Here is a 13,275-nt window from a genome sequence, read left to right on the forward strand (position 1 = left end):
ATATGGGAATATTTTGTACTGTTTTGGTTTTTTTTTTTTTTTTTGAGACGGAGTCTCGCTCTGTCGCCCAGGCTGGAGTGCAGTGGCGTGATCTTGGCTCACTGCAACCTCTGCCTCCGGGGTTTAAGTGATTCTCCCGCCTCAGCCTCCTGAGTAACTGGAATTACAGGCGTGTGCCACCACTCCCAGCTAATTTTCTGTATTTTTATTAGACGCATGCCACCATGCCCAGCTAATTTTTTGTATTTTTAGTAGAGACAGGGTTTCACCGTGTTAGCCAGGATGGTCTCGATCTCCTGACCTCATGATCCACCCGCCTCGGCCTCACAAAGTGTTGGGATTACAGGTGTGAGCCACCACTCCCAGCACTATTTTGGTTTTAAGTCTGAATTTAGGTATAAATAAAAATTTAAAAAAGAAAGCTCAATAAATTAAAAAGCTATATTTTTAGTTCATTTACTGAATAGTTAGCTTCTGGTTCACTGTAATTCTTTACAACTTTCCTCTCATAATTCCTAGTGATTTCAATATCCACATAAATGATTCCCCTTTCAATACCCTTATCTCTCATTTCTTTGACCTCCTCTCCTCTAATGAACTTTCCCTCCACCCTACATCAATTACTTGTTGCTATAGTGATGCCTAAACCTTTTATTATCAATATCTCCAGCCCTTCCATATAATCACATTCCAGCATCCTTGTCTTCAAACAATACCTTCATCTAGTACAGTATTTCAACTCCACTAACTGACCATACCTGGACGAAAAATCAATTTATTCTATCACATTTTTACCGTTATTTAACACTTTGATACCCTTCCTTCCTCATGCAGCTCAGATTCCAGTCTTTGAGGACAGTATCCCACTTACTTTGCCCCATTTTGCTCCACTGTACCTGCTAAGCTAAATCACACCTGTTTAAATCCAACTCCCTGGCTACTCTGAGCCTGCATCCACATAGCTGCACATTGCAGGAGAAAGACACCCCACCTTGTTGACTGGCCTCACTTTAAATTCTTAATCACTAGCTTCAAGTGGGTCCTCAGTACTGCCTCACTAGCCTACTGTAATTCCCCAATCTTCTCCCATGCCCACTCTCCTAGGCAACTATTTTGCACCTTCTCTTCCCTCCTCAAATCTCTAAAATCTCCTCTCCTATACTTACTCTCCACATTTCATTGAGAAAACAGAAGCGATCAGAGGAGAATTTTCCCAAGTTTCTAACACTACATCTTCTCAGCTAGTTACATCTGTGCCTTACCTCCACCATTCTCTTCATTGTTCACTATTTCCCACCATCTCATCTCTACTAGTCATGAACATTGTCTTAGAAATTCTCTATTGTCTTATCAAATTCTATTATTTTTTCTTTTCTCTTTCTTTCTCTCTTTCTTTCTTTTTCTCTTTCTTTTCTTTCATCTCTCTCTTTTATTTCTTTTTTTTTTTTTTGACAGAGTCTCATTCTGTCCCCAGGCTGGAGTGTAGTGGTGCAATCTTGGCTCACTGCAACCTCCGCCTCCCGGGTTCAAGCGATTCTCCTGCCTCAGCCTCCCAAGTAGCTGGGACTACAGGTAGGCTGGAGTGCAGTGGCACAATCTCGGCTCACTGCAACCTCCGCCTCCTGGGTTCAAGTGATTCTCCTGCCTCAGCCTCCCAAGTAGCTGGGACTACAGGTAGGCTGGAGTGCAGTGGCGCAATCTCGGCTCACTGCAACCTCTGCCTCCTGTTCAAGTGATTCTCCTGCCTCAGCCTCCCGAGTAGCTGGGACTACAGGCACGCGCCACCACGCCCAGCTAATTTTTGTATTTTTAGTACATACGGGGTTTCACCATGTTGGCCAGGATGGTCTCAATCTCTTGACCTTGTGATCTGCCCGCCTCAGCCTCCCAAAGTGCTGGGATTACAGGCGTGAGCCACCGTGCCTGGCCTCAAATTCTATAATATCATTTACTAATTACATGTGATAATTTCTCTTGACTATGCCCCCAATCCTCTTTCAGCTACTACCCCTTTTCTCTGTTCCCTTTTATAAGGAAAACATTTTTAGAGTTTTCTAGTCTGTCTCCAGTTGCTCCTCTTCTTATTTCTTTTAAATTACAGTCAGACTTTTTTATCCTCTCCCCTCACTTCTCTAAAATCCAATGGTCAGGTCTTAATATTTATGATCCTTAATCTATGTGCAACATTTGAAAAGGTACTTTATATACTCTTTTCCTCGAAACACTTCATTGTCCTAATTTTCCTATCTCACCGGCCCCTCCTTTTCTAGTCTTTTCTGCTAGTTACTTCTCATCCACCTAATCTCTAAATTCTGGAGTGCCTCAGGCTTGGTCCTCAGACTTTTCTCTTTTCTCTATCTCAATTACTTCTTTATTGATTTTATTCTGACCCCATGGTTCCCTACACATTGATGGTACCCTAATTCATATCTGCAATTCAGACTCCTCCCTTTAATTTCAATTTCTATAATCAACTGCCTATTCAGAATCTTTATGCCTTTATATGTTTATTGTCTGTTTTTCTCACTCCACAAGGGCAGGAATTTCTGTCTTTTTAAATTGATATATACCAAGCTACCCAGCACCCAATAATACATAGCACTAATGTACCCAAATATTTGTTGAATGAATGAAAACAGATACCACATCATTCCTTCGTTTAATTAGGAAGGATTTTTGTTAAAGGAGTTTTCTGAGATATTTGTTATAGCCATTAAGTCTTCATACTCAAAACCAAACATGCAAAGGAGAATCAAGTGAATATAACAATTTTTTTAAAATAAATAAGGTAAATAGAAGTTTTAATACTATGACACTTTGGTACTTGCTTTAAGTTTCTTCACACTAAATTTGACAATACTTGAAGGGACTGCCATAAATTAGCAAAAAGGAGAAAAATGATAACTACAGAGTATAGGTTTTATAATAAGACTAATAAATGTTAATCAAAGAGGACTACTTAAGCAAATATTTCAGTAGTATGTCAAGACTGAAGAAGAGACCCAAGCTTGTGATGTAAAATTACTTAAAATTCTAACTATTTTAAGTACAGTCATGTGTCACATAACATTCCAGTCAATGATGGACTGCATATACAATGGTGATCCCATAAAATTACAATACTGCATTTTTACTATTATCTTTTCTATGTTTATATACACAAAAACCACTGTGTTACAACTGCCTACACTATTCAGTACAGTAACATGCTGTATAGGTTTGTAGCCTAGGAGTAATAAGCCATACCATATTGCCTACCTGTACTATACCATCTAGGTTTAGTACATACCCTATGATGCTCATGCAGTGATGAAATTGCCTAACAGTACATTTCTCAGAGTAATCCCAGTCATTAAGCAATGCATAATTATATATATTATGCATTATACAAAATATGCTTGATGTATACATGTTTTTTTAATAGAATTTTTATTATTTGTGAAGTAACAGTGGAAACTGATGGATTATATGTTATATGATAAGTAAAACAGTTATTTTGGGGAAATGTTACCAGATACTTAATATCACATGGTATAAATCAAATAATACAAATAAAATTCAACTTTGCATTGGTGAAAATACATAACTTCTTTCTACAGAAAACTTTTCATCATTAAAGTTTGAAATTTATATCAAATTACATACCAAATGTAGGATTATAAAAATATTGGGTAAATCGATTTTCTGGCTCTGGCGATTGAAAGGTGTGAACAAACTGATGAGTAGCACTAGTTTCATTTTTTGCTACATCTTCTAGATAAAATGCTTGTTCCAAAAGAATTTGCCATTGTACTTGAGTTCGACGGTGTCTCTGAACTGAATAAATCACCTAAAAAAGAGAATGGGGGTAGACCTGGCAGTGTTCTGATCCAACAGTGGTTCAACTCTCCACTAGGGAGCATGTTTTGATTGTCATAACAATGGGAAAGTGCTAGGGCATTTACTGGGCCAGGCTGAGAATATTAATGTTCCAAAATGATGTAACAGTTTTATATAATGTAACAGTTATGATCAGTGAAGAATTCTCCCTCCCCAAATGCCAATAATACCCCTGCTGGTATACACAGAGATAAAATATTTCAAAGAATAATAAGGACGGGATTAAAGGAAGTTTTAAATACACATTCACTAAAAATTCCTTTTTTTATGAGCAATGATTATGTCTAATTAAAATCATCATTAAGTAAAATACTTATAATTAACAAAGTTACCTGTTTATGCAGTTTTACCAGACTTTTTTCACTTGGATAGATATTATGCTTTTCATCAAAATCTTCATAATCATCCATGTTCCTACCCATTTTTTCCTGATACTCTGTAGGACACTAAAAAAAAAAAGTAGATTTTTAAAAATCTTAATTGTAAAAAGATAAAAATTTATTTTTATTAAAAATCTTTCATTCTTGAGCAGTTCTAATTTTCTCAAAAACATCTTCCTACTTTATTGTCATCTCTAGTTAGACTTCATTTGCTGATATTTTCTTGAAAATGTCTTAAAAGATGTACTGAGTTTCTTCTCACCTTTATAATATTAATCTTTGTGTTCATATATACCGGATAGGTATAGATGGCTATAGTCAGGGGAGCTTACCTACAGGAAGCAACTAGTATTTGAGAAGATTATTCTAAGTAGGATAAATTATTTTTCTAGCTAAAGAATGAAGCAAAATCATGACAAACCCAAGATGCTGAATTTTTGAAAGGCATAGCACAGAGAAATAAATACATGCATTTAAAGTCATCTTCCATACTACTACTCACTTATTACCTACATGAACTTGGGCAACTTAGTTAACCTCTCTTAGTAGTTCTCAAAAAGTAGCAAATGTGAGATAAATAGTTAGAAAAGTGATTCCATGAGTATTATCTTAGCCAAACAGAACACTACACAAGAATCAGTATAACAGATTTAAAATCTAGGAAAATAAATGTTTCCATGGTTCTGCGGGTTTAAAAGACAATTGGGGAACTGTAAATAACCATTTTTGGAAGTATATGAATACCCCTAATTCAATACCAATGCATCAAAACCTTAACTTTATTAAATATAGTTAAGTTTATTATAAACATAGTAAATATATAAATATAAATATAGTTAAATATAGTATAGTTTATTAAATGTCTATGTTAACATCACCCATTTTATGATATATGTCATGAATATATTAATGAAATATATTTGTAAAATAACGTGTAGGCAGCTGATTGTAAGATATTACTGAGGCCTTGGTTTATTTTCTTATAGGAGATATGCCTTTAGTGAACATATACAATGACATTTTAAAGGTTTATTTCCATCATTGTCATGACAATCCTTATATATTAGTCAACCTCTATCTCCATATTTCAATAGAAAATACTGCCAATAATTAGTGTTAAACTTGCAGTAATTAAAAAAATTCAAAGTACAAATGGTGTTGGGTTGATATTTCTATGAAAATGAATTTAGAAGACCTCAGCTATAGGCTGTTTTCATACTTTTCTGGTACTTTTGGTATAATATTATATAAGTGTATATTTCAAAAGGAAACAGACAAGATGATTTCATTACCTTTTTAAGTATTGTATCAACACATTTTCTCAATGGGTGATTATACTTGATGCTTTCATTCACTTTACGAACCTCCTATAAAAACAGTAAAATAAATAAAAATATTTCCATTTCTACAGATCACATATTCCAAATGAGAATGCATTAGGTACTATATATTTTCTCACAAGTTCAACTTCAACACAAATTACTTTGCATTACATGAATAAACGTTCTTAAGAACACAAGTAAAAATACAAAGTCACTGAATAGCTATTTCTATACCCTGAACTTTTCCTTACTTTCTAGATTCACTCTCTCATCACTTCATTACTTGGTACACAAAAAAGAATAAGCACTATTTAAAAGTCCACAAAAGATCAGACAAACTTTATGGTCCTAAAAGAATAGGGATATGTTCCTCTGCCTTACTCACCAAGATCAATTATCTCATTATGTAAAATACAGTGAAAAACCAGAGGAAGCAGAAAAGGCTACAAATGTCACAAAGTGCCAGCTCCTTTCCAATAGAAGAGTACTCTAGAGCAGTCATGATTGATTAACTCCATACTTGCTTATGAGGAGCACACTATCTACTGGCGGGCGCAGTGGCTCAGGCCTGTAATCCCAGCACTTTGGGAGGCCGAGGCAGGTGGATCACTTGAGTCCCAGAGTTTAAGACCAGTTTTGGCAATACGGTGAAACCCTGTCTCTACTAAAAATACAAACATTAGCCAGTCTCATAACTTGGTCTCTAAATAAATAAATAAATAAATAGATAAATAGATTAAAATTTAAAAATAGAATAACTTAAAAACAAACAAACAAAACAGCATACTATTTGCCAGTACTGTGCTAGGTGTAGGGCCCCCGTAATCCATACTAGAGGGTGGGGAGAGAAGACAAGGAATTGTCAGTCTTAAAATTTCAGTCCAGTAATGGATAATTAAATAAGCAATTCTGAGTATAAAAGGCACAAAAGGGTTAAAGAGAAGACTCTTTAGAACCAGTAGTTCCTAAGGAATCACAATATTCTATAATATTCATGAAATTTTTAAGAAGTTGAAACCACTGTTTTAGTCAGGTGAAATAGCATGTTCCCAGCCTGGAAAGCATAAGAGAAGTGAGCAGTATATTTAGAAGAACATTCTGGGGCATAGAGTAGAGCAGGGTTTTAAGGGATACAAAACTCAAGGCGGAGAAGCCATCTAGCACATAGACAAAATTGCGAAAAAATATTTGTAATTTATATGACAGACTCATTATCCTTAATATGTGATGAGCTCTTACAAATCAACAGAAAAATGGGAATACAGAAAACAATACAATTGGCCAATAAATGTCTAAAAAGACATTTGAGCTGACTAAAAACAGTTACAGATTTTAAAAATAAGAAGCTTTTTTCAAAATTGGTATCATATAAAGAGGTAAGACTGGGAAAACAGGCCCTCCTATACACAGCAAAAAGTGATATAATCTATTTAAAGGTAATTTCACAACAGCTATTGAAATTTAGAATATGCATACTTTACAAATAATCTGTACCAGTAGACACTATTCCTGTCAAGGAATTTAGCTTAATGAGGAAAACAAACATAAATAAAAATGACGTGGAAACTGCTGTCAAAGTATGAGGTGCTCTGAGAGGGGAGAATGTAGATTCTGATTAACTGATTATTTAAAATGAGATGAAACAAAATATATAGAAGTCAGTCAACCAAAGGGAGAGACTAGAATATTCCAGGCAAAGAGACAGGGACAGGACACATAAAGGCCTCCAGGCGTAAGTGAGTACATTATTTGAAGGGACTGAAAAAGTCCAGTGTGATTACAGGGAAAGGGAGATTAAGGGTCTGCATAGCACTGGATCAGGCTGGAAGAGCAAGATCAAAGTGATCCTAGAAGCCCTTAATCATGGTTTATTTTGAGGTTAATGTGTGACACCTATACATGACAGTGACAAGATAAGACTTGGGTTTTTAAGAGGTTACCTAGAAGCATCATTACATCTATTTTCCATTACTAAGCTGCCTTAAAGTTTCTTGACTTGTTAGCACAAATTTATCATACTTTTAATATGAACTAAACAATTTGTTTATATATTATATGTGAAATACCATGTTTTTTTCTTTAAATTATTTAGCCATATTAAAAAAACAAGTACTGAAACAATTAATTAACATTTGCTATATCTATTATAAATTTAGGGTTCCTTCAAAAGTTCATAATTTTAATAAAGCATGGAAAGTATTTGAAATATACTGTTTGCCTTCTTCATACAAAATAATGTAACTTTGAGCTCTTTCATTACTGTGTCTTGTCAAATTCTTTTCTAAGCAGGTCAGACAGCATTCATGAAGGGAGGCTAACAGGCAGTTTTCAGTGGAAAAAAGTAGCTGTTTCTCCCTCCCTAAAATTCTCTATCTAGAAAAATGATAAAAGGTAGAGGTGACCTTTTTGGCCATCTAGCAAATACCTTTTGAATGATTTGACATAGTTTATGAGTTTTATTAATGCTTCAAAGAAAGGTAATAGACACACAAATGCATATATCAATTTCAGAGAGAAACATATCATAAAAATACCAAACAGTTTTTATAAAACTACATTTGGGAGATTAAATGGATAGCTGAAAAAATAATTACCAATAAAGTGATTGAAGTTTGTTATCTGTCAAATGACTGGACTTCTCAGTATGGCATTCAAAGCCAAGATATAGCTTTATCTTTCCAATGTAAACTTTATGCTCAAATTAATTTGGTTTTAAAACTTCCTGATATCTGCCCACAATGTTATCAGCTATCAAAATTCTACCCATCCCGCAAGACCCAGGCCATACTTCATGTCCTCTGACCATTATTCAGTAGTGATACCTCTCCATACTAGAGCATTTTCATCATTCATGTCACATTTACCATATACTGTAAGGGACTCTGTCCAATTTTCTACTCTAGAAAGTCAGTAGAATAGGAATTTCTATTCTGGCCAGTTCTGCATAGCACTTAACATGGCAGGAAGACAGTAAGTATTTTTTAAATGATAAATACATTTCTCCTCAAGTTTATAAGTTTCCAGATATTCAGAAAAGCAGAAAGAATCCCAAAATACCTTGAAGTATATGGCCAGAGAAATTCATACACAGGAGGTGGAGCAAGGTGGCTGAACAGAAGTCTCCACTGATTGTCCTCCTCACAGGAACACCAAATTAAGCAACTATCCACACAAAAAAGTGCCTTCATAAAAACCAAAAAACAAGGTACAACCTCAGCCACTGTTGGCTATAGTACTAAGTGGGCTCTTGGTGCCCCAGATTGCAGGACTCAGCTCTTAGACAGCATTGTTGAACCTTCTCTGGGTCAGATGGGAGTCCAGTGCCCTGAAGGGAAAGTCTCAGGCATGGCAACATTCACCAAAAGCTGACTGAAGAGATCTTGGGCCTTGAATGAACACTGGAGGTAATGAGGATATACTCATTGTGGCCCTGGGGCAGTAGTGGCCATGGGGAGAGACTCCTCTGCTTGTGGAAAGGGGAGGAAAGTGTGAGAAGGACTTTGTCTTGTGGCTTGGGTACCAGTTTAGCCACAGGTAGATTCCTACAGTTTTTGGCTCCAGGCCCTGGCTCCCAGATGGCATCGCTGGACACACCCCAACTCAGGGAGACCTTGCCACTCTGAAGGGAAGAACAAAAGCTCAGGTGGCTTTGCCACCTGCTGACTGTAGAGGACCAGGGCCTTGAGCAAACATAGACTATAGCCAGGCAGTGGTTACCGTGGGCCTTGGGCGAGACACAGTGCCATGATAACTTCAGGTCTAACCCAGTGCAGTCCCAGTGATGGTGACCACAGGGGTGCTTGAGACACCCCTCCCCCACCTCCAGGCAGCTCAGGACAAAGAGAGAGACTCCAGTTGTTCGGGAGAAAGTAAGGGAAGAGAACAAGAATCTCTGCCTGGTGCTCCAGAGAATTCTTCCAGATCTTATCCAAGACCACCAAGGTGGCACACATCTCCAAGTCTGCAAGAACCACAGCATTATAGGGCTTGGGGTGTCCCCTAATATAGATACAGCTGTAGTGACCAAAAACTTAGATTACAATACCCAAGTCCCTTCAAATACCTGGAAAGCCTTTCCAAGAAGGATGGCTACAAATAAGCCCACACTGCAAAGACTATAAAGAATACCTAACTTTTCAATGTCCAGACACCGACGAACATCCACAAGAATCAAGCCCATCCAGAAAAACATGACCTCACCAAATGAACTAAGTAAGGCACAAGGGCCAAGTACAGTGGCTCACTCCTGTAATCCCAGCACTTTGGGAGGCTGAGGCTGGAGGTCACTTGAGCTCAGGAGTTTGAGAACAGCCTGGGCAACATGGTGAAACCCTGTCACTAGAAGAATACAAAAATTAGCTGGGTGGTGGTGTGTGCCTGTAGTACCAGCTACCAGCTACTTGGGAGGCTGATGTGAGAGGATGACTTGAGTCCAGGAGGTGGAGACTGCAGTGAGCCAAAATCATGCCACTGCACTCCAGCCTGGGCAACACAGTGAGACCCTGCCTCAAAAAAATTAAATAAAATAAATAACAAGGCACCAGCGACCAATCCTGAAGACACAGAGATATGTGCCCTTTCAGACAGAGAATTCGAAATAGCTGTTTCAAGGAAACTCAACAAAATTCAAGGCAACACAGAGAAGGAATTCAGAATCATATCAGGTAAATTTAACAAAGCTGTTGAAAGAATTAAAAATAATCAAGTAGAAATTCTGGAGTTGAAAAATGCATTGACATATTGAAGAATGCATGAGAGTATCTTAACAGCAGAAATGATCATGCAGAAGAATCAGTGAGCTAGAAGACACTTGAAAATTTGGCTATTTGAAAATATGGTTAGAGGAGACAAAAAATAATAAAAAAGAATGACAAGTGTCTATAAAATCTAGAAAATAGCCTCAAAGGGGCAAATCAAAGAGTTATTGGCCTTAAAGAGGAGGTAGAGTGAGAGATAAGGGTAGAAAGTGTATTCAAAGTGATAATAATAGAGAACTTCCCAAACCTAGAGAAAGATATCAATATTCAAGCATAAGAAGATTATAGAACACCAAGCAGATTTATCTCAAATAAGACTATCTCAAGACATTTAATAATCAAACTCCCTGAGGTCAAGGATAAAGAAAGGATCCTAAAAGCAGCAGGAGAAGAGAAACAAATAACACACAGGAAACCTTACAGGACAGGAGAGTGACAGGATATATTTACAATGCTGAGAGAAAAAAAAAAACTTATCCTAGAATAACATATCCAGTGAAAATATTCTTCAAACATGAAAGAGAAATAAACGTTTCCAGACAAACAAAAGCTGAGAGATTTCGTCCATACCAGTCCTGTTCTATAAGAAATGCTAAAGGGAGTTCTTCGATCTGAAAGAAAAGGACATTGATGAGCAATAAACATCATCTGAAGGTACAAAACTCATTGGTTATAGCAAGTACACAGAAAAACAAAGAATATTATTAACACTATGATTGCGGTGTGAAAACTACTCATATCTTGAGACAAACCAATGAAAAATAACCAACCCAAATGTCCAACAATGATAGACTGGATTAAGAAAATGTGGCACATATACACCATGGAATACTATGCAGCCATAAAAAAGGATGAGTTCATGTCCTTTGTAGGGACATGGATGAAGCTGGAAACCATCATTCTCAGCAAACTATCGCAAGGACAAAAAACCAAACACCGCATGTTCTCACTCATAGGTGGGAATTGAACAATGAGAACACATGGACACAGGAAGGGGAACATCACACACCAGGGTCTGTTGTAGGGTGGGGGGAGGGGGGAAGGATAGCATTAGGAGATATACCTAATGTAAATGACGAGTTAATGGGTGCAGCACACCAACATGGCACATGTATACATATGTAACAAACCTGCACATTGTGCACATGTACGCTAAAACTTAAAGTATAATAATAATAAAATAAAATAAAGAAAAATACAACTTTTAAAGACACAGATAGTATAATAATACATAAATAGAAATAACAAAAAGTTAAAAAGTGGAGGGATGAAGTGAAATCTAGAGTTTTTATTAGTTTTCTCTGTTTATTTTTGCAATCAATGTCAAGTTGTCATCAGTTTAAAATAACAGGCTATAAGATATTACTCACAAGCCTCAAGTAACCTCAAACCAAAAAGCATACAACAGATACACAAAAAATAAGAAGCAAGAAGTTAAAACATACCACCAGAGAAAATCACCTTCACAAAAAGGAAGACAGGAGGGAAGGAAAGAAAAGAATATCACAAAACAACCAGAAAACAAATAACAGAATGGCAGAAGTAAGTCCTCACTTATCAATAATAACACTGAATGTAAATGAACTAAACTCTTCAATCAAAAGACACAGAGTGGCTGAATTGATAAAAAAGACATTACAACTGATACTGCAGAAATTCAAAGGATTATTAGAGACTTCTAATGAGCAACTATATGCCAATAAATTGGAAAACCTAGAAGAAATGGACAAATTCCTAGACACATACAACCTACCAAGATCAAACCATGAAGAAATCCAAAACCTGAACAGATTGACAACAAGTAATAAAATCAAAGTCATAATAAAAAGTCTCCCAGCAAAGAAAAGCCCAGGACCCAATGGCTTCACTGCTGAATTTTACCAAACATTTAAAGAACTAACACAAATCCTACTCAAACTATTCTGAAAAACAGAGGAGGAGGGATACTTCCAAACTCAATCTACGAGGCCAGTATTGCCCTGATTCCAAAACCAGAAACAGACACATCAAAAAAAGAAAACTGCAGGCCAATATCCCTGATAGACACTCATGCAAAAATCCTCAAGAAAACACTAGCAAAATGAATTCAAGAACACGTTGAAAAGGTCATCCATCTGATCAATTCAGATTTATACTAGGAATACAAGAATGGTTTGACACATGCAAATCAATCAATGTGATATATCATATTAATAGAATGAAGGAAAAAAGCCATATGAGCATTTCTATTGATGCTGAGAAAGCATTGATAAAATTCGGCATCCCTTTATGATAAAAACCCTAAAAAACCCTGAATATACAGGGAACATACCTCAACACTATAAAAGTCATATATGACAGACCCACAGCTAGTATCATACTGAATGGGGAAAAATTGAAAGCCTTTCCTTTAAGATCCATAACAAGACAAGGATGCCCACTTTCACCACTGTTATTCAATATAGTACTGGAAGTCCTAGGTAAAGCAATCAGACAAGAGAAAGATATAAAGGGCATCAAAATTGGAAAGAAAGAAGTCAAATTATCCTGTTTTCAGGTGATAAATCTCACATTTGGAAAAACCTAAAAACTCCACCAAAAGACTATTAGAAGTGATACACAAATTCTGTAAAGCTGCAGTACACATAATCAACATTCAAAAATCAGTGGCATTTCTATATGTCAACCGTGAACAATTTGAAAAAGAAATCCCATTTACAATTGCTATAACACAAATAAAATACCAAGGAATTAGCCAAGTAAGTGAAAGATCTCTACAATGAAAACTATAAAACACTGATGCAAGGAATTGAAGAGGACACAAAAAAATAAAAAGGTATTCCATTTTCATGGATTGGAAGAATCAATATTGTTAAAATGTCCATACTACCCAAAGCAATCTACAATTTCGATGCAATCTCTATCAAAATACCAACGACATTCTTAACAGAAATAGAA

At 36.3% G+C, this 13,275-nt stretch overlaps 1 protein-coding gene across 2 annotated transcripts in view; it reads right to left on the reverse strand.

Moving 5' to 3' along the window:
• LMBRD2 (LMBR1 domain containing 2) overlaps positions 1–13,275 on the reverse strand; it is a 48,570-nt gene that overhangs the window by 15,373 nt on the left and 19,922 nt on the right. For both annotated transcript variants that reach the window (XM_019013545.4, XM_055367721.2), the window contains exons 7-9: positions 5,552–5,626; positions 4,212–4,325; positions 3,646–3,829 (exon numbers count right to left, since the gene is read on the reverse strand). In XM_019013545.4, the coding sequence (XP_018869090.2) occupies positions 3,646–3,829; positions 4,212–4,325; positions 5,552–5,626 (373 nt within the window). The remainder of the gene's footprint in view (positions 1–3,645; positions 3,830–4,211; positions 4,326–5,551; positions 5,627–13,275) is intronic.

The sequence above is a fragment of the Gorilla gorilla genome, chromosome 19 (genome assembly GCF_029281585.2).
Source record: "Gorilla gorilla gorilla isolate KB3781 chromosome 19, NHGRI_mGorGor1-v2.1_pri, whole genome shotgun sequence".
Taxonomy (NCBI): domain Eukaryota; kingdom Metazoa; phylum Chordata; class Mammalia; order Primates; family Hominidae; genus Gorilla; species Gorilla gorilla.